Genomic DNA, 23,167 nt, shown 5'->3' with positions numbered 1-23,167 from the left:
TGGGGTAATGTATCTGAGACAGATCCATCCATCTGTCGGTCTGTTTTTCCAGCACATTTACAAACACTGAAGATAGAATATAGGGAAACAACAGAAACATGGATCAATAAATTAATAAATGCTGGCTCCACTACATGGTGATGATATACATTATCACATAGGATGTCTGCTTCTGTGCCTAAAACAGATTACTCCTTTTCACCATCTCTCAACATAACCAAATGTCCTTTCTCTTGCTGAGCCTTTGCCCCAGTTTGCTTATAGACTCTAGTCTTCCTCAAGCCTTGGGTTGTGTCCTCCTTTACTCACCACAGTTTCAGTCCCATCTTCACGTTTCATACCATATTGCTCAGTTCAACTGTTCACAGGTCACCCTGCAAGGCCCATAGGAACCATACTTTATTGTCTCCTGGTTGCCCCAGCTATCTACAGTTCAAGTGTCAAGAGCTCAAATAACAGCTTTTCATTTGGCCATTAGCAGAAAGAATAGTACCATATCTCATTTTAGTGCATCTTTTCATTTTTTAAGGTCAGTTTCTGAATTGGCTCCCTTATTCAGGGGCCACACAAAAGGGGTGCCCTTCCTTTTGAGGTTAAAAGTGGTGTGACAAATGTTAAAAGTATTGTCCCTCGAGGAATCAGTGCTGGGGCCGCTATGCTTTACTATATGCCAATGTACATAAATGTTCTGAACAAGAACATAAACAATAAGCTGATCAAGTTTGCAGATGATAAACTAAGAGGAAGCCCTAGACAGCATACAGGCTTGGGCACATTTGGGGCAAATGAAATTTAATATATAGTATTACACGTAGGACACAAAAATTTCAGAAGTGATTACACAATGACAGGTAGCAAGCTTGAGAGTACACCTTATGAGAAAGATGTAGGAGACATAGTGGACCCAGTATTATCTACATCTAAACAGCATTCAGAAGCGATCAGGTAGTCTAACCGAACGTTAGGTTATATAGCACTATATGTGGAGTACATGTCAAGGGAGGTTATGTTTAAGTTACAGTTTATTACATACTAGCTGTGTAAGCCCGTGTTGTACAAAGCCTGGGGTCCTAGAAACTATTGAAATTGAGGTTTCGTTTTGCTGAGGTACTGACCTCACTTGTGTTATTAGTGGCTATGTGAGTTTTGGTTTCCTTGGAGGTGGAGCCCTTACCCCGACTCCACGTCTCACTTCTGGGCCGGACAGACACACACACTTTCACATGTAGACATTTATATATAAGATACTAGTGAGGACTCATCTTGATTTACTGCGTGCAGTTTTGATCTCCATATAACAAAAAAAATCAGGAGTGGTCTCCCCTAGACTTTCTCGTATACTTAGATATGGGGATGGATATTTGAGGAGTAAACCACAAGACAATGATTGTATTTTTATGTTATGTACATTAAATAACCATCAACAACTAATTAAATCAAATTAATAAAATATTGAACAATTATTAATTGTTGTTAAAAGTAATGTATATATGAATAAATCAGACTTTGCAGCTGCATGAATAAAAGGTAAAGTACCACTTCTGGTTAACGGAAATAACCCAAAAGTTGATAGATATCCACGTTTTGTACCTAATACTTGTTTGCAAAATTTGGTTTACCTAAGTGAATGCATACTCGAGTTATCGTGTTTACATAAACATACACACAGACATAATTCCAAAAATGGACTCAGGGAGGTCTAAAACGTTGAGATTCATTAAAATGTTGACATCAAATTTTTGGACAATTACAATCCTTTCCCTATACTTCATATACGAGAAAGTAAACAGACATGGCAGCCCCAGAGAAGAGTAACAAGACTGATTTCAGTACTGGTACGTACAAGATGAAGAAACAGGAAGAGTAAAATCTTTTCCGTATTAGCAAACAGAGATTAAGAGGTGGCATGATCAAATTGTGAAAGAAATTAGGATAGTGCAGTGGAATCATGTAGTTACTTTAAAATAAATTCTTCAAGCAGAACATCTCTCTACTATAAAAAAAATATTGGGGAGGCAGACTATGGAGACGAGACGTGATCTTCTCAGAAGACAATTTGAAGTCCCGCAAGAGACACTTTAACTTGCTCCCAGCTCTTAAAACAATGACAAGCGACAAGCAAAACACACAGCTCGCAGCAGATGATCCGACCACTTCTCCTTGCGGGCGTTCAGCCACCCTAACCACCCCTCTTCACAACGCGAGCAGCAGAGACATAAAGTGGCAAAAAGGACCACGGCTGTACAGGCTTTAAAATGATCGATGGGCAGCACAACAGCAGCTGCCCCCGCTTCACAACGCAAGCAGCGTTATGCATCCTGTGAGAAAGAGATTTAACCACACTGAGGGCTGGAAATAAAGGACAAGTATTGTTGTACAACGTCACGCGAGACAAGGCAGTGAGCCATCATTTAAAACAAGTCCACAGACATCTTACCTAGCAGTTGATGGAATGCTTTTGGCAGACATGCATCATGTGCTCCCAGCTCTTAAAACAACAACATGCGACAAGCAGAAGATGCAGCTCGCCAGCGGCAGAAAGACAGCAGATGATCCAACGGCATCTCCTTAACGTGCGTTCAAAAGCCCCCCCCCCACAACGTGAGCAGCGTTATACATCCTGCGAGAAAGAAATGTAACCACGCCTGGGGCCGGAACTAAAGGACAAGTACTGTTTTTACAAAAGTTTTTAAAGTAAAAGTGAAAATAATGCATATGTAACAATTCCCATGAAAATAACAATCTCTTTAAATTGTATATTCGGTAAACCAAACACGGGGGTGGGCGAGCAAAGTGAGCAGGGGGCTCTGCCCACTGGTGAGGATACATGACAAGGACAGATTTCTCACAATTGTTATGAAGGTATTTCATCACAGAAACAACAATAGCCATGTGGAATAAATGACCAAGTAATGTGGTAGACAGAAGCATCTTGGGGGGCTTTTACATCTCCACTTGATGATAGTGTGACGAATTCAGATAAAAAAAAAAATTGGCAAGCTTTTTGGGCTGAATGGTCTGTTTAAATTAAAATTGTTCTAATGTTTGAGTTATGCCTTTAATTTTAAGCTGCCAAACTGTGACCAACGAGAATGCTGCTCAGAACAGAAAAAAATATATCATTATTTTTGTCTTTTGCTTCACGCCCTCTCCCACCATATCCTATTGTCTATGGGGGAGGAGCAACAACTTTAGATTTGTCAAAAATTTCAATCTCTCTCAATGATGGGTGATGTCTGTCTGCGTGTGTGTGTGTGTGTCTGTATGTCACAATTTCCTGAGTGACAGGCCTGGAGCTAAAATGGCTGGACAGAAAAATACCAAACTCGAAACCTAAGCCTGACTCCTTTGGTACTGTGTTTCTTCAGAGAATACTTGGATACTGCTGGTTGGACTTTGTTGTTGAATGAGTGGTTGCTCACAAAGTCTCGAATGAGGCACATTAGTGAAATTTGTGAATTTCCCCTTGGGATTAATAAAGTATCTATCTATCTATCTATCTATCTATCTATCTATCTATCTATCTATCATTACATGCTTTGTGAGGGAGCATCAGTTACAGCACTATGGCCATGTGGCGTGATTCCCTAAGGGTGATCCAGCTCACAGGATGCTAAATGCTGAGGACCCAAGAGGTTTGACCACGCCAAGAGAGAGAGAGAGAGAGAGAGGTTAGGAGCACAAACACTGATACAGTGCATTGCTGCACCCACCACACAACAAACCAACTCAGGATCCAGATTAGGACCAGAGTCTGGTCCAATAATAACACTACATACAAGCATCACAGTCAAGAGTAATCTTTAAACAGTAATCTATAGCACTTAGTAAAACAAAGCTTTTACTTTTAGGAGGGTTTTCCTTTATTGTTACGGTGAAGTTCAGACAGGGATTTTCAGCAACATGGTGGCCTGTTGGCACTGTAATGGCAGAGGCACCCATTGGAACTAGCATAACACAAATAGGATGACACAATCCAGGATGTGACAAAACAGATATAAAATATAATTATAGAAAAATATAATTATAGAAAAGAAAACAAATCCAATTTTTTAAATAATTCTAAGTAATTATGACACAGAACATGACTTGAATACTGATTTTTTTCAAGATCAGTAAACCTTTTCTGACCCTGCTTTCAACAGTACCTAAATAAATCTTTGATGTCTCGGATCCTTTACTCACCTGGCAGTCCCCACATTTGCACGGTGCGTGCTTTCCAGCATTCCAGTCATTTGTGTTTGGGTGACCATGTGGATGTGGTGCCAGACTCATATTGTTGTGGGTTCAGTGCCATTGTATGCATTTTGCAGTGTGTCTGAAGGTTTATTAATTCTCCAGTCAAGATTTGGCTAATATACTGTACTTTCTGCACTGTAAATTCCCTTCAGAGAGGCCTCCCTTTGAAACGTTATGCAGTGCTTGAGAGCCGTTTGACAGCACACTGACAAACATTGTTAAGAAAAGATGGTGCTGCTTACATTCTTAGTATTCAGGGAGCAGCCAGCTAAATGTCCCTTCTGTATGCTGCTTGAGTTCATTCTCTTCAAATCTCAAAGTAAGGCAGGTGTTGTCTAGAAAAGTGCTATTTGAAGAAAAAAATGTGCCTACTCCCACCCACCGCTTGTACTTTATTAGGCAGCAAAGACATTTTTGATTAAAATGTTGTGAAATATCATGGTTGACGGGGAGTGGAGATTAACAATGGACTAGCAGCATGCAACAAATTCACATTCCCCAACCTCTCGTTGAGGTTCCTTCTAGGTGCTCAATAGCTTGCCTAATTGTTTTGACACATTTGATGGTGCGCAGCACAGACTACTATTTCATTGAGGAAAAAAGTTCTTCTCTTCTAACAAAGACACTATTATTATATTCATTAAAGCCCAAGGTGTTGGCCTAATATTTGTCTTTTTGTGCAATAACTGATGTGATTTCTGTTAAGTGCCTTGTTCTCCTTGTACAATCAGCTTATTTTTGTTTCACTTACCATTTTATTTGCCTTAAGTCATGAGAAAAAAATAAATACTTATGAGCTTGCCCACTTATTGCATTCATTAAAAAAATAAAGAGAATATGAGTAATAGTGGAAAAAGCAGAAACATAAATGCAAAATACTTATGCTGGCAGTTACAACAGCGATTAGCAACTAGAGAAAGGACACATTGAACTTATCTAGTGGGAGGGCGCCCCCATACCTCCCAACGTTGAGCCAGCCATCTTCATCTAATGACACCGACCAGTGATGGCTTAAAGCCGAATCTTGGGATGCTGAAGCAGCCCATGGACTTCACCTGTAAAGACCGTGATGGGAATTACAAGTAACTGGTTTAGTACTTGAAATTCCGAAACAACTTGACAGCTAAAAGTTGAAATTGGACTTTCAGAAATTCAGAACAGGCCACAGACATCTGATGATGATTAGGATGGCTGCCGGAAACCAAAGCCATCCATGAACATTAAGGATTCTTGGGAATCCAAGAAATTCTACTGACTCAGCCTAATGAAGATGGGAATGTGACTCACAGAAGTCTGAACTACCCTACACAATCCATAGGAGACCATAGGGACAGAGTTCTACAACCGCTCACTTCAGTGCTGCTGATGCATTTCCTGTGACCCAGTACTTGCTTTTCTGTCTATGTTTATTTTAGAATATTTTAGATTTGTTTACTTACCTGGGTTTTCAAAATACATTTTATATAGATTTCACTTATTGACATCATACAAGATTGTGTCTTAGGTTGCTAGAACCACCTTTGAAAGGCCAATGGTGCTGGTAGGATCACTTTGTAACATTGTGTTTGTCATGTTAATTAGGACCATAGTGTTGTGGCTACTCCTTATCAGAAATTCACTGAAAACAGAAAAGGAAAACTGCCTTTTGCAAAATAATAAAAAGCTAAATTTTGTTAAGAAACTCAGCTTCCCAGCTAAAACATTCTCTCGGCAATGATTCTTGTTTTACCCCATTACAAATGAATGTTTAATCCATCAGCCCCTACCTGCCTTTAGACTTCAACTTCTGGTTCATAAATTTATCCATCCATTATCCAACCTGCTATATCCTAACTACAGGGTCACGGGGGCCTGCTGGAGCCAATCCCAGCTAACACAGGGTGCAAGGCAGGAAACAAACCCTGGGCAGGATGCCAGCCCATTCATAAATTCACTAACAATCAATTAACAATAACTGTCTACACACTTTTCTTTTTGGAGTGACATTCTCATTGGTCATATAGTAAGCCTCCACTACCAATCAGAAGGAGTCTCTTTGTTCATTTTTTTGTAGATATAAAGACAAATTCTGAAGTAAATTGTTGGATCTGTTATGTTATTACTGTTTCATTGAGTATTATGCAGTTATAATGTTCTGTCTTTTGAAAAGAAAAAGCAGCTGACTGCTACAAGTGCAGGTTCTGCTCAACCACGACCTTTTTGAAATCTCTGAGAACCATAAACGTAAAGTCCAATGCAAAAATTCTTAAAATCTACCATTGACCTGCTGAGTTTCATGTACAGGGTGGTCCAGATCTAATTATGCAGATCCAGATCATCTGGATGACTTTGATTTATGTGGGGATGATTCCAGTTCGGCGCAAAGACAATTCTTCATGTCGTCAGTTCGCACACTTCTTGATGGGCCGGGATTTTTCGGGTGATTTTCTATGTAATAAACTTAATAAGTAGCGTAATGAAAATTGCATAATTAGATCTGGACCACCCTATACATTTTTGCCATTTATTTCAAGGTATAATGCACAAAATAAAAATGAGCAACAAAGAGTGTGATGTGAAATGACAAAAATGTAATGCTTCTTTTTTATCCACTTATCTATTTATTGTCATTTGACATGCCTTTACAAGTGCATCTTAGGGTTTTCGTTTGTATGACTTCCAGTTTGATGTATTCAATGCCTACGTAAGTCATCTCCCCTCTTCAAGGTCATGGGTTCAGTTTGTCAATCTATGCTAATTTCATGTAGCAGTGTTACATCTCAGCCATTACAAAAAAGCAAACACATCATTTTTAAAGAGGTGAAAAAATGTGCATCTGAGTTTCCTTGGTTGTAGCTCTGACTGTAAAACTTCCAAGAAATAGCATGTGGTGTTAGTCCCTGTCACATGTTAGCTGATAAAGGAAGCAGTGGTACAAGGTCTATTGGGAAACCTGAAAGAGTTTACCTTGGTCATCTGATACTATATGATGAGTTTTGAGCTCCTGCCTAAAAACAACTAGCTTCTAAAGTGCACAAAGAAAGAGCACACTGCTGAGAAAACAGCAAAATTAGAGAAACGCATACATGCATACACAAAGGAATGAGAATAAACAGAGTTTTTCTTGGTTTTACCCCAAATGGGAAGGCTCAGATTGTGCAGATTCTGTAGGCTCAGGCACCAAATATTTTGTAACTGGAGACAAAACCTCAGGCATTGGAGATTTTGGTAAGGCACTCTTAAATGAGTCTTTATGTAAGGCTTAAGTACCCTTCTTCAGGAATTCATTGTTCTTTGTGGCATTGGCTGAATCTCTCTCAGACACATTAGCTTAGTTATTGACTGAAAATTAAATCCTAAAATTTCTAGTCCATCTGGCTTGTTAGTCAGTTTATAAAATGACGCAGAATGAGACAATAAAGGTTTTAATGATAAGGATCAGGAGAGGAAACATAGTCAGGGAACAAGCCAAATACAGAATCAGAACTCTTAACTAGAAACTGTCATGACTTAGGAGTCCCAAAGCACATAAGTCCCAAAAAAGTGCTTCCAGAAATGCCCAAAAGAGGCGAAAACCATCAAGCCCAACTAGTAATAAGGGCAAACACGTAATTTTATAAAAGGTTTATTATCCAAAAAATGCTCTGAAACAAAAGCAAACTCCGTAGAGCACAAAAGGCAAAAGAGGGTTCCCGAAACCGAAAGATAATCCAGGCAAACAAGGTCCCAATACAGAAATCCAGAGCAGGTTCAAAAGCAGAGCAAACAGGTCATAAATTCAGTAATCCACAAAAGCACAGAAAAAGGCACAAGTGGGAAACCCTCTGGATTTAAAGGGCCGGGAGCAGTTCTTTCGCAGTGGCCTCACCTCTTGGGGAACCACCCACAAAACACAAGAAATGTAACACAGGTGGCTTACATATATAAAAAAACAAAGAATAATGCCCATAATCAAGAAAGGTAGTATCAACATAAATACAAGAATCAAAACCAGACGTAAAACATGAAAGAGGAACCGTGGCATGACATCAGGAAGTTAGCAAATTATTAGCAAATGAATCGCACACTAACATCAGGATTATCTGTAAGACTAGGATGAGAATTTGGCCGCCAGTTCTGAACTGTTGTATTAAAGACTACACCCCCGGCAATAGAGAGCCACATTTCAGCAATAGGACTCATAAAATGATGGCACCCATATACAATACCAGATGGTGTTATGGCATATAGCTATTTTTTTTTTTACTTTCTGAAAACGTCTTGAAAGAAGAAATAAATGTTGTTTTGGCTGTGGCATTTTGTTATATTTCACCCAAAATGAGAAAATCAAAATCCTTCCCAAATTCAAAAAAGTGACCAAAATATTTTCAATCAATCTATTAAAAATAATAAATTAAAAAGGTTATTCAACAAGTTCTTTAAATATGAAATTATTAATTATTAAATATTAAATTAATAATGTATTAAATTATTAAGAGAAAGTTAAAGATCTTTCCAAAACAGAAATGAAAAAACAATAAATTGAAGAAATAAAAATCAAGATTGATCAAACTCACCAAAAAACCCAGTTACTAAAAACAGAATCCAAAGGGCAATCAAAGATATAAATCCATGTGTCGGGCTAAACATCTAAAGAAAACAAAACATTCCTGCCAAACAAGAATGTTCCTTTACATCATCATAAAACAAGCTATAACAATAATCCACAAAGAAATCAAGAAGCAATGAAAATGAGAGTACAAAGGAGCCCAAAACACAGCCTCTGGCATATGCTAATGAAATGGCAAGCTGCAGGACAGGTGAGGGTCTTAAATGGTCCCAGCAGGCAATGACAGCTCTACTGCTCACAGCACCTGAGAGTCCTAATCCTAACTCAGGCCTAGGCACTGTGGACACAGAACACAATTAAATGCCAGGCAAAACAAAAATACAAAATAAAAAGAAAACAAGCCAAAGGTACAGTAAGGGAGCTTTGGAAAACAAAAAAAGAATGAAAAACGTACCCCGGGATGAGGCACTGCCGCAAACCTTCCAAAAATATCGAGCTCTCCGAAAATAATATACAAAATGACCTAAGGAACCAGAATGTGATTGGCTGTGTCCAGTAACACTTGTTTCAATTTTATGATTTTTTTGTGCCACAGATTACTCAAGTTATGTAGGAGCTTTTCCCACTTTTGCTAGAAATTCTAGAAAAAAAATTGTATTTCTGATGACAGACACCAAGATATGTGTTCTTGCAGAGAGCATAATAGTGAAAACAACATCCAAGAATGTATAATAGATAAAGCAAAACTTCAAGTCAAGCAATGTTACCTAGTAATAATAATCATAATTAATAAAAATAAAATATAAATTATGTGTGGAAAAAATAGCTTTACATAAGCAGGTTCAGAAGATGAGTGCAAAGCTTATTAAATAGACAAACCACAGCGACTTATTAAATATTGATTGAACTTCATTGCTTCCTACACTGGCTCTCTAATATGGAGCAGAACATCAGGCAGGATCTCTTATTTTTGCAGGCTCTTTTTAATAAGCAAACATGTTCATCTGCTGCAATGTGCAAGAGTGCAGCGGTTGTTCGAATGACATTATAAAAGCGTGGCCATCTCAAAATTCCAAAAGACATGACAATGCCAGCTCAATGTTACAGTAGGAAAGAAGATTAATTCAAATATTGAAATACACAAAAGCTGCATGAAAATGGCTTCAACTGTCTGTTAAACCTGCCTGAACAATTTTCTAGTGAGTGCTGTGTGTCATGTAACCATTCAAGTTGACTTGAGCTGTAAAGCCTGCTTCTTTGATCATCATCTGAGGTAATGGCTCTCGAGGAAGTCAGACCCGACATCATCAGAATTTACATTTCAGATTCATGGGAGGTTCAGAGCCCTGTGTTGTCACAGAGATCAGTGAGGCACAAATTAGTCTCTTCTAATGGAACTGCACCACTTGTTTCACAGGAGAGCTGTGAACCTGTTTGGTTTTTTATCTTTCAAATGTATCTCACCTCCATTAAAGGGTATTTGAGTAAAAGCCAGTTCAATCTCCTTGTCATGTAATGCACTTTAAACAATTACAATATAGAGGACTTGATTTCACATGAAGAAGACAGTTATAATTTGGGTGATATGGGCACACACAAAACACTGCACACAGATTAGCTGGAGGTTGCTCAACTGATTCCATGTCTCTTTTTATCTTCACACTCATCTCCTGCTCACCTTCTCTCTTTCTTTCCTGATTTCTCCACTATTGGTCCACTCTTTCTCCTGTCCAGAGACTTTCATCTCCTTTGCTTGCCTTCAGTCACACTACCCCTGTTGAAACCCCCAAATGTAGTTACTTTCAGAGTCAAGGGTTACCTCCAAAATCTAGCAAACATCCAGGAACACAGCCTTCACATGGTCCACTGTTTCAAGGGCCAGACACCCAGGGTTGTCCCAGCATTGTTATATAATCTGAAATGGAACTGCATCTTTTTTTTATCTTTCTTAAAATTCTTTGGGCTATGTAAAGAGCTCTGTCCTTTGGTAAAGTAGGACGTAGGGAGGGAAGATCAGCAGGTTTATTATAAACTATGTCAGAGATGGGGGCTCCCAAGGACTGGGGAAAGTCAAAGGCATTCCTTTTTTAGTTTTTGTTTTGTTTTTTTTCCTCCTTCTTGCTTTCCCCACTCAGTTGACTGGCCAGTGTTGGCTCCTGGTTAGAGGTTCTTGGACTCTCTCTTGTCATTTTCATCAGGCCAGAAATGGAACTCCGGTCCATGGAGCTGTAAGGCAATTGTGCTATCAACTGTGCCAACACAATACATGAAATTAATCATATTAATAAATTTAAAGCACAAATAGTTGTCACTTACAATGGATTAGCTTCTGATTTGCACCTAGTGGTGCCACTGTTAGTAACAACTTCCTTCAACAATAAAATCTGATTAGGTGTCTTAAAATATTAATTGATGGTAAAGTTTCTCAGGTAATTTCAAAATGTGTAGAGAACTGCAGAAGACAAAATTATTAAATGTAAGGAGTGTACAGCTGTGATTTGCACAAACTGGCCAGTTTTCTCTCCAAGATGTGTTGCCCAGATGCCCGCAGCCTGGGTGGGCATCGTTTTGAATCTGCATCAACGATAGTCATGAACAGGATGGACTAGTGCAATGAGGACACAAACAAGTAATTTCCAAATGAGCAATGTCAAAACAGTGAATCTTCAATGAATAACGCATAAATATTCTATAAAATAGTGCATGAAGATAAAACCAGCAAATACCTGTATTTCCATTAAAAACCATGAATTCAAACACAGTCAGGATATTCTCCTCCCTTGCCTCTTGTCTCTCTCGGTTCTCCTAGGGTATCACAGCAGGGCTGAGACACGGCAATCGCAGTCAACCTTCCTGTTCCCTCTCGTCCCTGCCACCTCAGGCACAGTCATTGGAGTTAAGCAGCTAAGCACTTCGCTGCAAATTGTACTGTTTGTAGAATTTATATGTGACAAATAAAATTTGATTTCATTTGACCCTTAGCGTACTTCACCACAGGTGTCATGTCATTTTTCTAACCCACTTACCATATATACTCACGTATAAGTCTGGTCTTGAAACCCCAAAAATTAATCATAAAATCAGACTCTGACTTATACGCCTGTTCAAAAATGCAACACTTAATGTTTTGTTTTTTTGTTTTTTTTTTACATTTTGCCTCCACCAATCTCACGTCAGTTTCTCAGACGCATCGAATTTTGTTGTAGCAGCGCAGTTACTAATTTCTTTTCGCTACTTCAGCGACGTTTAATTTAAAACCAGCTTCATATTCTCTTCTGATCGAACGCTCCATCGTAGATAAGGGGTGCTATGAGGGTGTGAGATACAAAAAACACAAGTCAGTGCAAACTTCGCTTCGGTATAGTTCGGGTATTACCGTGTGGTCACATAGGCACAATACTGTACGTAGAAAATAAAAGGCAGTGTGCTCCGTGGTTACTCTCGCAGGTGGGAGTTAGCATATTATAATCTCTTGGACAAATAGCGTGAGTTTTCTGCATTCGATTTAGACGACCGACATTATAAAATACCAGAAATTATACAGTAAAATCAAGTCCAGATTTATCCACGGGAGAATTTATCCGTGAGTAATCCACGATAATCCCAACCAGGGTCATAAGGGAGGCACTGGGGATTTTCTGAGCTAGCATAGGGAGCAAGGAAGGATCAAACTGTGGACAAGGTGAACACACACACACACACCAAGTACCCTCCAGGGCCAGTTTACTTTGCCTAACCTGCATGTCTTTGGACGGTGGGAAGAAACCCACCCAGACCCAGGGAGGACCCAGAACGTGAATCCTGGTCTTCTAATTGCTAGGCAGCTGCACTACCGTGCCACCCACCACAGATGTGCCTGTATATTTCACATGAATCAAGCTGAGACGTGGACTTGGCTCTCTCGTGATGTAATGCAGCAGTGCTTATCACTGACCCACCACGCTACCTTCCAAAACTACACTTTTATCATTCTCCCACTCTCTTTTTTAACATTTTTTTTCCCTAGAATTTTCTGCAAGTAGACTTGGGTGACTGCAGTTATTCAACATAAAACCTGCCTGTATAGCAAATCTTGTAAACGGGGCGCCTGGGAATGGTCTCTTTGGATTTTCAGTTATTTAGCCAAGCAGAAGTATTAACTTTCCACCCCTGAGGGTGACTCTCACTGGCATTTTGAGGAAATGCATCTCATTTTTTTTTTTTGATATTCTATTTTAAGTGATCTCTTGAGTGTATTTGCACTCATGTCTTCCCCCTATCTCTGCAAGATTGCAAAGCAAAAGTTTCACTATTGAGCCCGTAGTGTAAAGCATGCACTTGTCTGACCTGTTTATCTAATTGACTAATACACCTCATCTACTTGACTTTCCTGTTTTAGAGACGGGGAAAAAAAAGTACAGAAGTGGGAGACACCTGTGATTATTGTTAAGCTTGAAAGAAAGTTGACAAAGGGAGGGTAATGCAGGAATTGAAAGTCGCATTCACTGGGGCCTGACGGCTGAGGCAGGGACTGCTCGTGAAAGAGGCAAGCTGGACACTCCGCTCCCGTCTCACTGCCCTCTGGGGACCAGTCACGAGTGGATGGGAGACTGCGTACGGTGACCTGGCACCATGCTGTCCTATCTCAGGTCCGCGGTGAGTGTATCTGTACGTTTACTGCCCAAGGTGATGTGTGTTAGAAAAGCTGCGCAACATTATGACAGCAGATTGGTCTTGCAGCTAAATCATGAAATTGGAGCTCCAAATCAAAAGAAGCAAATGTTTACAGTTTCTTTGTGCATTAGGCATTGCCTGGTAATTGTGTTATTTGACTTTTACTGTAACTTTTAGTTTCCGAAGTGCAATTTACTGTAACTGATCAGTACGTGGACTGATAGATAGAGTCTGTGAATTGCACACACACACACACACACCAGTTATAAATCTTATCTCCTACAGGACTGGCTATGCAGGATCATGACAGTGGGATTAACAGCCGAAGCTAATAAATAAACAAATCGGATGATCTGTTTTATGGCTTTACAGTATTGACTGGTGGTTAGTTTCAGTATACTGTTTTTGAAATGATTTAGTCCTCTGTGGAGTGGCACAATGGTTAGCCCTGCTGCCTCACAGTTCCATAGTCCTGGGTTCAAATCCCAGTCAGGTCACTGTGCTTGTGTAGGCTGCATACTGTAGGTTTACCTCCCACATGGCCTAAGATGTGCTGATTAGCTTGACTGCTGACTCCACATTGGCCTTGTATGTGTGAGCGGGTTCTCAGATTGCTTTCACTGCTGCTAGGAAAATGAAATGTTGGAAATGATTACGTTGACTGTGGGATGGAACAGTGGGTAGCACTGAGGACTGACCCCGTGTGCAAATCCCGGGCCTGGTGACTGCCTGTGTGAAGTTTGTATGTTCTCCATGTACCTGTGTGGGTAGACACTGGCTCCATCACTAACTTGAACTGGACAGGCTGCGTATACAATGGATGGATGGCTTGGTGGATGGAAGTTAATTGTGTAATGTGCTTTATTATATAATAATACTAGGGGGCTTCACCCCCTGCTCACTTTGCTAGCCAACCCCTTTCCCCCCTGCCAGCGCTACTCGCCGTTGTGAAAGGGGGGCTGTATTTACCCCAAGGAGACGAGGCCGCTCCTTTTAAACGGTTATACACTGGGAAACAAATACTTTTTTTTTTTACCTCCTCTTTGCTCGATCAGCTGCTGGATTGATCTGCATTTCATGTAGCGCTTCAAATGTTTATCGCGGGACATGAAAGTGTCTCTCTGTCTCTTTTCAAAAGATTACGTTTTTGTATAATAGAGATATAACCAGCATCCAGAGGGCAAACCACCAAAGCACCTGTGACATTTCCAATTTCAGTCACAGGGCAGGCAGAGGGAACTATAGACTAATATGGGAAGTGGCCTAATATATTCACATGCGAACTGCTCCGAAACTGAACTTCTTGTGATTGGTTGCCTTTTAAATATGTTTACTTCCTAAACTGTATGATTTGAACCCTTCCAAGTGCAAGGTGGCAATGGATTATTTGGCCAGGCTACTTTTCAGTTTTGAAAGAACTGAAAAGCAACAGATAGTGTTTTTGGCTGGCATTAAACTCATCAGACAAAGTTACTGCCCAGCGTCAGATGCTGACAACTGCAAAAGGCCAATTTTTGCCGTTGATGTCCATGTCTTTATTGTTCAATTTTTAATAGAAGTTGTTGATAGTGCACTCCTTGTTATGTCTTAAGTGTAATTGTGATAGATAGATAGATAGATAAAGCCAAAAGTATGACAACTGTGGACATTCTAATAATTTGATGGGACCTTTTCAGTCTGGTTTCAGGACTCAGCACCTCTGTGAAACGGCTCTGCTTCGGGTAACCAATCATTTGCTTATGGCAGCAGACTCTGGGCAAACTAGCATATTAATTCTGTTAAATCTTAGTGCAGCATTCGACAGTGTCAGACATGACATTCTATTGTCCAGAATGGAGAACATGCTGGGTGTCTCTGGCACTGCACTCCAGTGGTTCAAGTCCTAGAGTTTGTTAGTCTTGGCAACAGCAGATCCAACTCGGTGTCAGTCATGCAAGGGCTCTGTCCTCGGCCCCCTGCTCTTTTGTATCTGTAGGCTTCCCCTTGGCCATATCATTCATAGGTGTGGATCGGGTTGTCATTTTTATACAGATGATGCTCAAGTCTTTTTCAGTGTTTAAAGTGAAATTTCATCAGGGCTGTCTCAGCTCACAACTTGCCTCAGTGAGATTAAAACCTGAATAGAACAGAACTCTTTAAAATGAAACTGCAACAAAACTGAACTCTTGAAAATTGGCAGTAAAGCGCAACTTAAAAAAAAATGAGCTCCTTCTCCTTCACTCTTGACGGTGATCTCACCAGACCTCCTTCTGATGCAAGGAATCTTCGTGTCATTTTTGATTGCTCTCTTTCTTATTCTTGGCAGCATCAGGTAACAATGCAGAAACCATCTGTACACCAAGTTGAATGGTAACCTTCCACATGGCAAACAAAAGTACAAAGCCATATTTATTCAGATTAGGTCCATTTAAAGTTGCTAGTTAAAAGAAAATCCATAAGAATGTAAAGAATGTGCAAATGCAGGTCGGGTAAAGAACCCAGGTCCATGGAACTGTGAGGCAGCAGTGCTAAACATCACACTATCATAATACTAAAATGCAATGGGGTTGATTGGCATCCTTTTTAAGGAAATTTTATGTCTCCATTTACTTTGCAGTTATAAATTGGATTGATTTGGTTCTGATTAGGGATGAATGGACGTATGAAAGGGATTGAAGGAATTGAAGAGTAATAAAACACATGCACTCATTCGTGTCGTAGTAATTTCAGCTTTCAGCACCTGGGGCTCAAGTTCCATTCTTGTTTTTGAGGTTCTGCAATTATTTTTCACATGTTTATGTGAGTTTCGTCCCATGATTCAAATGTGAGCTTATGCATTTGTGGGTTTTATGTCTATCAGTTGTGGCCCCCGGCCGGGACGCCCAGGAGGACGTGAGGAGGGCTTGTGCCTCCTCCAGACCGCGAGGGGGCGTCCGTCCTGGTTCTATTGGGAGCCACGGGTCGAGGGCATGGAAGCCCTTCCCTGTAGGGGCCCGTGGTCACCGCCAGGCGGCGCCCCGATGCCGGTTTATCCCGTGCGGTTGCCGGTTGGGGCTGGAGCCCGGCCGGGACGCCCAGGAGGACGTGAGGAGGGCTTGTGCCTCCTCCAGACCGCGAGGGGGCGTCCGTCCTGGTTCTATTGGGAGCCACGGGTCGAGGGCATGGAAGCCCTTCCCTGTAGGGGCCTGTGGTCACCGCCAGGCGGCGCCCCGATGCCGGTTTATCCCGTGCGGTTGCCGGTTGGGGCTGGAGCCCGGCCGGGACGCCTTGGAGGACCGGAGGAGGGCGAGTGCCTCCTCCAGACAGAGTGGGGCGTCCGTCCTGGTTAGGCAGGGGCCTCGGGTACAGGGCTTTGAAGCCCAGCCCTGTAGGGACCCGTGGCCACCGCCAGGCGGCGCCCCGGTGCCTAATTATCCCGGGAGCCCGGCACTTCCGCCACACCAGGAAGTGCCGGGGAAGACTTTGGGTGGCGCCCGGAGAGCCGCCAGGAAAGCAGCCGACACTTCCGCCACGCTGGGGCGTGGCTAAAGAGAAGAGGCCGGAAACACCTGGGGCTCATCCGGGGCATTATTTAAGGGGCCGCCTCCAGTCATTTGGTGGAAGTCGGGAGGAAGCGGACTGAGCTGGAGAGCAAGGACAGGAGGCGGCCAGGAAGCAAGGCACAGAACTGTGGGCCCTGGACTTTGGGGAAATCGGTGCAGAGGCACTGGGGTTGCGTGAGTGCACTAAACTTGTAAATAGTGTAAATAAAGTGTGTTGGGTGCAAAACATGCTGTCCGTCTGTCTGTGTCCGGGCCAGGTTTCACACAGTATTCATTTGTGAACTTGTGTCCTTCCAGATTTCTACACGTTCTAGCACCTTGTAATCCTGGTCTGAATTTGGAAGTAGATATCCAATCTAATCCAGTCTCTGTACTGTCGTCCATCCATTAGAGCTCACCCTATACTCAAATAAAGCCCAGTTGACCAAAGTAAATTAAAGAAAAAGATGTTATTGCAAAACATAATAAGATAATCAAAGGGAAGTGGAGTCTGCAATATGAATAATAGGGAAAATAACACTACCTGTTGGACTGCCGTCTCTAAATTGTCCCTGATGTGTGGGTGTGTGTGTTGGGGATGTGTGTGGGGTGTGTGTGTGCAGGGGGTGTGTGTTCACCCTGCAATGGACTGGTGCCCTATCGAGGGGATTGTTCCTGCCTTGCACCCTGTGCTTGCTGGGTTAGGCTTCAGCCCCAAAAGTGATCCAGTTCAGGCTTGCGCATTTTAGCAAAAGACATGACACGTCATCTTAAGCTTCTTTCTGCTCATTCCATCTGCCTCCTCTCGTTTCTCTAACCTCTCTCCTTCCTGCCAGTCTAGCTCTTGTCCATGCCAAACCCCTGGACTATCGACCAGAAGGAGATTTTAAGCTCCAGCCAGGAACTACTTCCATGGATGCCAAGCTATTATTTTTGGGGTTAGAAATAGCCAAGGAAGCTCATGGGCTGTCATGGTAGAGCAGAATTGCCTGTTGTAGCCCCTGGTATCCTGGCAGTTCACGGCTGCAGTGTTCTTCTAAAAGATTAGGGAGCCCACCATGGAGTCATGTGTTAGATGGCAGCAATGAGACTTGTTAATTAATGGCTTGGGGTCTCCTGGCCCTGTCGTGTCACACTGTCGTCATTTATTTCCTAGGACTAGTTAACTCCTGGACACCAACAATTACACTGGGGCACAGCACCACTATTAACGGTGGCCTTGTGTCACTGGTAATGTTGCCGCTTTCAGTGCAGTTACTTCCAGAGCAACTTACAGCTCAGCTTCTTTCCTGTACTACAGGATATTCCTGATATTCTCAAACCTGTGATGATAGCACTGAGCACAAGGTGGGAATCAACCCTCGACAGTCCATCTCAGAGCAAATACACGCACATACACACACTTGCACAAGGTAAATGTTAGAGTTGCCTATTAACTTAAACTGCATGGGAAGTGGAAGGAAAATCAGAGTACCAGAAAGAAATCCTAAACAGACATGAGGAGAACTCCAAACTCCAACAAGACAGCCAACCACAGGATTCAAACCAAAATCATTTGGCTCCAGGAGGCAGCAACACTAACCTCTGGTCCAGCATACCACTCTACTTTTTTTGTAACCTGTTGCTTTACCCAATGTGGAAGCTGTGGGTGGTGTTGTTTTTGGTCTTTAAAACAAAAGTAAAGTGCAAAGGCCAGGAATCAGTATGGAAGTCAAAACAACTCCTTGAAAGTTGCTAACCACTACACCATCATGCGACTTTACCGGCAGTAATTTATGTTTCATTTGATGCCAAACTCTGCCAGAGATTTCAAGTAGTTGTAACCCCACAGCCAAGTCAAATCTCATAATGAATTGGGATAGCTGATTATATTTACTGTAAGCATTGTAACATTAATCCCACTTTACAATTTACAATGAAGTTTTTAAATAATACCCAGGCAAAGCCAGATAACACAGAGAGCCTAGCAGAATCGGTAAACACAGTTAAGAATCTCAGCCTTCTCTTAATGTTTCTCTGGCCTGTTTCATCCGTTCAGGATTAAGTTGATATTTTTCAAGTCAGGGCTTTAGATAAATAAAGGATGACAAATAATAAAAGAAGGGAGGTAAGGTGGTACAGTGGGTAGAGCTGCTGCTTCATGTATTCAGTGTCCATGTCAGTTGGCCCTTATGGAGTCTGCATGCTCTCCCATATCTTTATGGGTTTTCCTCCCACTTTCCCCAAAGATATGCAGGTTTGATTAGGAGGTGATTTCACACCGGGCCTGTGTATGTGTGTGTGTGTGTGTGTGTGTGTGCGCGAGTGTGTGTGTGTGTGTGTGTGTGTGTTTAAGAGTCAGCGCTTTGATGGACTGGCGCCCTGTTCGGGGTACTTTTCTGCCTTTTCAGGATTAAGCAGGTTTCAGAATGTATGTGTGTATGCATTTAATAATATTATCAAGGACTCAAATATTAATAAAGTTTACATGAATAAACTATGACAGATGTCTTACCGAGATTATAAACTCAATAAAATAACTACTCCTTCTCCACGGTGTGAGTCCTAAATATTGCTATTGCTTCATTTGGTAATTTTGTGATACTGTCTTTTTGTTCTGTATTATGTAGTCTCATTGCAAGTGTCTAACCGGTTACAAACTCCAGAAAAGCTTTACCAGTAAAGGTGTAAATGGTTTAGTTTTAAATTTTACTTGGGAGAGAAATTAATGTTTGTAGCCAAGTGCTTTCTGATTTGTAAAAATTGAAAACCTAACTGCCAACTGTGCTGTACGTATTTGCAGTATTTTTTTGTATTTCTCCCAGCGTCATGCATTAAAGGCTGCACATATTTTTAGAAAACTGGATGATATCCCATAGATAGTCAAAAGTAGAATGTCTGCTATGTTGTGTCTTAATGTCACCCTGGGGGTGGAACAACTAGTCATGAACTATTGCAGCGCGATTTTATTACTCTGGCATACCTGCATATATTATTACACTCAAAGTCAGAACATTAGAACAATCTAGATAAGAACAGGCCATTCAGCCTAACAAAGTTCACCAGTCCAGGGCATTTAATTCTTCTAAAATAACATCAAGTTGAGTTTTAAAAGTCCCTGAAGTCTTACTGTCAGCTTATTCCAAGTGTCTATGGTCCTCTTTGTAAATAAAAACTTCCTAATGTTTGTTAGAAATGTATCCTTAGCAAGTTTCCAACTGTGTCACCATGTACTTGATGAACTCATTTTAAAATACAAGTCTCGATCCACTGTACTAATTCTCATCATAATTTTAAACACTTCAATTATGTCACCTCTTAATCTTCTTTCGTTTAAACTGTAACTTTTAATCTTTTCTCATAATTCATCCCCTGTAGCCCTGGAATCAGCCTAGTCGCTCTTCTCTGGACCTTTTCTAGTGCTGCTATGTCCTTTTTGTAGCCTGGAGACCAAAACTGCACACAGTACTCAAGATGAGGCCTCACCAGTGTGTTATAAAGGTTGAGCAGAACCTCCTTGGACTTGTACTCCTCACATCATGCTATATAAGCTTATATAATATGAGAGTATAATATTTGCCATTTTCCAATCCTTCTGAATCTCCCCAGTGACTTCCTAATAATATTGTGTCAAGGATTTATATATATTGTATGTACTCGCTAACCTCCTTAAGAACTCAAGGGTAAATATTATCTGGTCCTGGAGATTAGTTTGATCTAAGGCTATTTAATCTGAGAAATACTTCTCTTTCTACAATTTCCAAATCACTCAGTACCTCCTTAGTAGTCACATTTACCGCTGGGAAGTTACCTGCTTCCTCACTTGTGAAGACCTCAGAAAAATGCTTATTTAGGATAACCACTATTTCACTGTCTGCATTTTTAATTGCCCTTTACTATTCCTGATGCACTTCACCTCCTCCTTGACTGTTCCTTTACTACTAAAATACTGAAAGGATCTCTTGTTGGAGTCTCAATCATCACTTTACAGAATTGAATTCCTACAAAAGTGGGGTGTGATTGGTAGCAAAAGCTCTGCACCAGAATGTGATTGAGGCCTCAGTCTTAATGTTTATTGTATATTTGTCATTGAAGTGAGTAGCTACAGACATAATTTTGTTGTGACAATAAACTCTGATTTGATTTGATTTGATTTGACTTTGAAATGTGATAAAAAGAGAATCCACATTTTCCTCGTGGTTTTTTCTTATCCCGTCAAATTTGCCCGGCCATTCCAAACAGCTGTAGTTCTCTTTGTCTCTGTGTTTTATGAGGGGATGTTAAACTGACTACTTCCTTAGCAGGTGATTTGTGTAATTAATCAAATTTAACCGATTTAGCAAATTTTAATTTATCATGATACATGATAGTATGTAATGTTCAGCATCCTGGTCCTCATAAACATTCTTTAGAATGCAAACAATGGCAGTGCTGAGATCCATAGCTGTCGCATTACATTTCTTCTTTTCGTGCATCTTAGTAAGTTTTCCCTGCATCATATACTAGTGAAATTGTCCATTCCTTTCATGATCTACACTGTCAATGTATTCAAACTACAGTAGATAAAATTGTTTTTGTTTTTGTTAAAATTGAGTCAGCAAAAGGTCCCATTATAAAAACTCAAAATATTAAAATACTAACTTAAAAAAATGATGCACCCTGTTGCAAAAATCTGATATTTGGACTTGTTTGGCCCTAACTTCAAATATAAGACTGATGAAATACATGAGCCAAATCATTGCACTTCTCCACGTCAACCTATTACATCCTTTTGACAACTCTGAGCATAATGCAAAGAAGAATCAAGATGAGGACACTCCACATTTTCTTGAATCTGTCAACTGTAAAGTGAAATTTACAGTTAGGCTTTAAAAGGGGGCGGCATGGTGGCGCAGTGAGTAGTGTTGCTGCCTTGCAGTTAGGAGACCTGGGTTCGCTTCCCGGGTCCTCCCTGCATGGAGTTTGCATGTTCTCCCCGTGACTGCGTGGGTTTCCTCCCACAGTCCAAAGACATGCAGGTTAGGTGCATTGGAGATCCTGAATTGTGCTTGGTGTGTGTGTGTGTGTGCCCTGTGGTGGGCTGGCACCCTGCCCAGGGTTTGTTTCCTGCCTTGTGCCCTGTTTTGGCTGGGATTGGCTCCAGCAGACCCCCATGACCCTGTAGTCAGGATATAGAGTGGATGGATGGATGGTTTTAAAAGAAGAGCTGGGCGACACTGGGGAACAGAGCTAGTGAGCAAGCTAAAGTTTAGTTTAATGAGTCTGAAGGAGAGAGATGTTTAAAGCTTGCATGAGAAAAATATTATAAAGGCAACCAAAACCAAAATGTCAGGCAAGTATGAAGTGAAAAAAACAGCAGCAAGAGATCAAAGACCAAGAACTCAATAGAAAATGCAGTGGCAGAGCTTTTAGAGTAGCCCAGACAATCTAGGATGTTACTTCTTAATTACATGCAGGCTTTTATATCCTCCACTAGTGATGCGACTATAAAGCCACGCCCCTAGCAACTACCATGACAACAGCTGCACAACACAGCAGTGCCATGCCAAAGCAAGATGGTGTCATGGTAGTGTATAGATCATTTTAAACTACCTGAAATATTTATCAAGGATTGGTTTTGACATTGAGACTGTTGACTATAAAACTATAAAAGTCTGAGTAAAAAAATATTTTAGGAGATATATATTTTTAAATTAAGGTGAATCATAAAATGTGCTGCCAGTTTGAACCACACCCTATAGTTTGATTCTGAGTAAACTGCTTGAGTTGCCACTTTCCAGTTGTAAAAATGTAGGTGGAGGCCATGCCATGCCTCGTCTAGAGCAGAGTGTTGATATAACATTTCTCTTCTCTCTGTATTCTTCTGCCACCGGCCTTAATTGACTACATCCAAGTATTTGAACCTATGCCCTTCAGGCTTATAAGTTTATTTGGCTCTTGGTAGGCTCTTACAACTATTAAAAGAATGTTGGCATATGTTGGCATTATAGCCTGAAACCATCTAACTCTTGGTAAATATGTTGTTTAGATTTAAGCAAGTTACAAAAAAACAATGTTGAAAATGCATGTGTCACCCTGTGGATGCAGTTCTCTTTACACCTAGCAGTTTTCCCTAATCCTTGTGGGGTGGGTACATTTCTTCCATGTCCGGGTGATTTTCCTCCCACATCCCCAAACACATGTGGGTTAGACTGATTGACAATTCCAAACTGGCACTGAATGAGTGGCCTTGCAATGGACTGTTGCTCTGTTCACTGCTCTGTCTGGA

At 41.0% G+C, this 23,167-nt stretch overlaps 1 protein-coding gene across 13 annotated transcripts in view; it reads left to right on the top strand.

The window, feature by feature from the left end:
- Nucleotides 1–23,167, top strand: part of LOC120531595 (rap1 GTPase-activating protein 2-like) — a 443,280-nt gene that overhangs the window by 356,991 nt on the left and 63,122 nt on the right. For 2 of the 13 annotated variants that reach the window (XM_039757155.1, XM_039757154.1), the window contains exon 1: nt 13,215–13,402. The exons of 9 other annotated variants lie outside the window; for them this stretch is intronic. In XM_039757155.1, coding sequence (XP_039613089.1) covers nt 13,379–13,402 — 24 coding nt within the window. In that variant the 5' untranslated portion in view covers nt 13,215–13,378. Of the gene's footprint in view, nt 1–13,214; nt 13,403–23,167 lie in introns of those variants that run through there. 2 more of the 13 variants (XM_039757156.1, XM_039757157.1) reach the window with 2 other exon arrangements.

Source organism: Polypterus senegalus, chromosome 6 (assembly GCF_016835505.1).
Source record: "Polypterus senegalus isolate Bchr_013 chromosome 6, ASM1683550v1, whole genome shotgun sequence".
Lineage (NCBI taxonomy): Eukaryota > Metazoa > Chordata > Cladistia > Polypteriformes > Polypteridae > Polypterus > Polypterus senegalus.
Note: the sequence above shows the minus strand (reverse complement) of the source record. Positions and strands in the feature narration are given on the sequence as shown.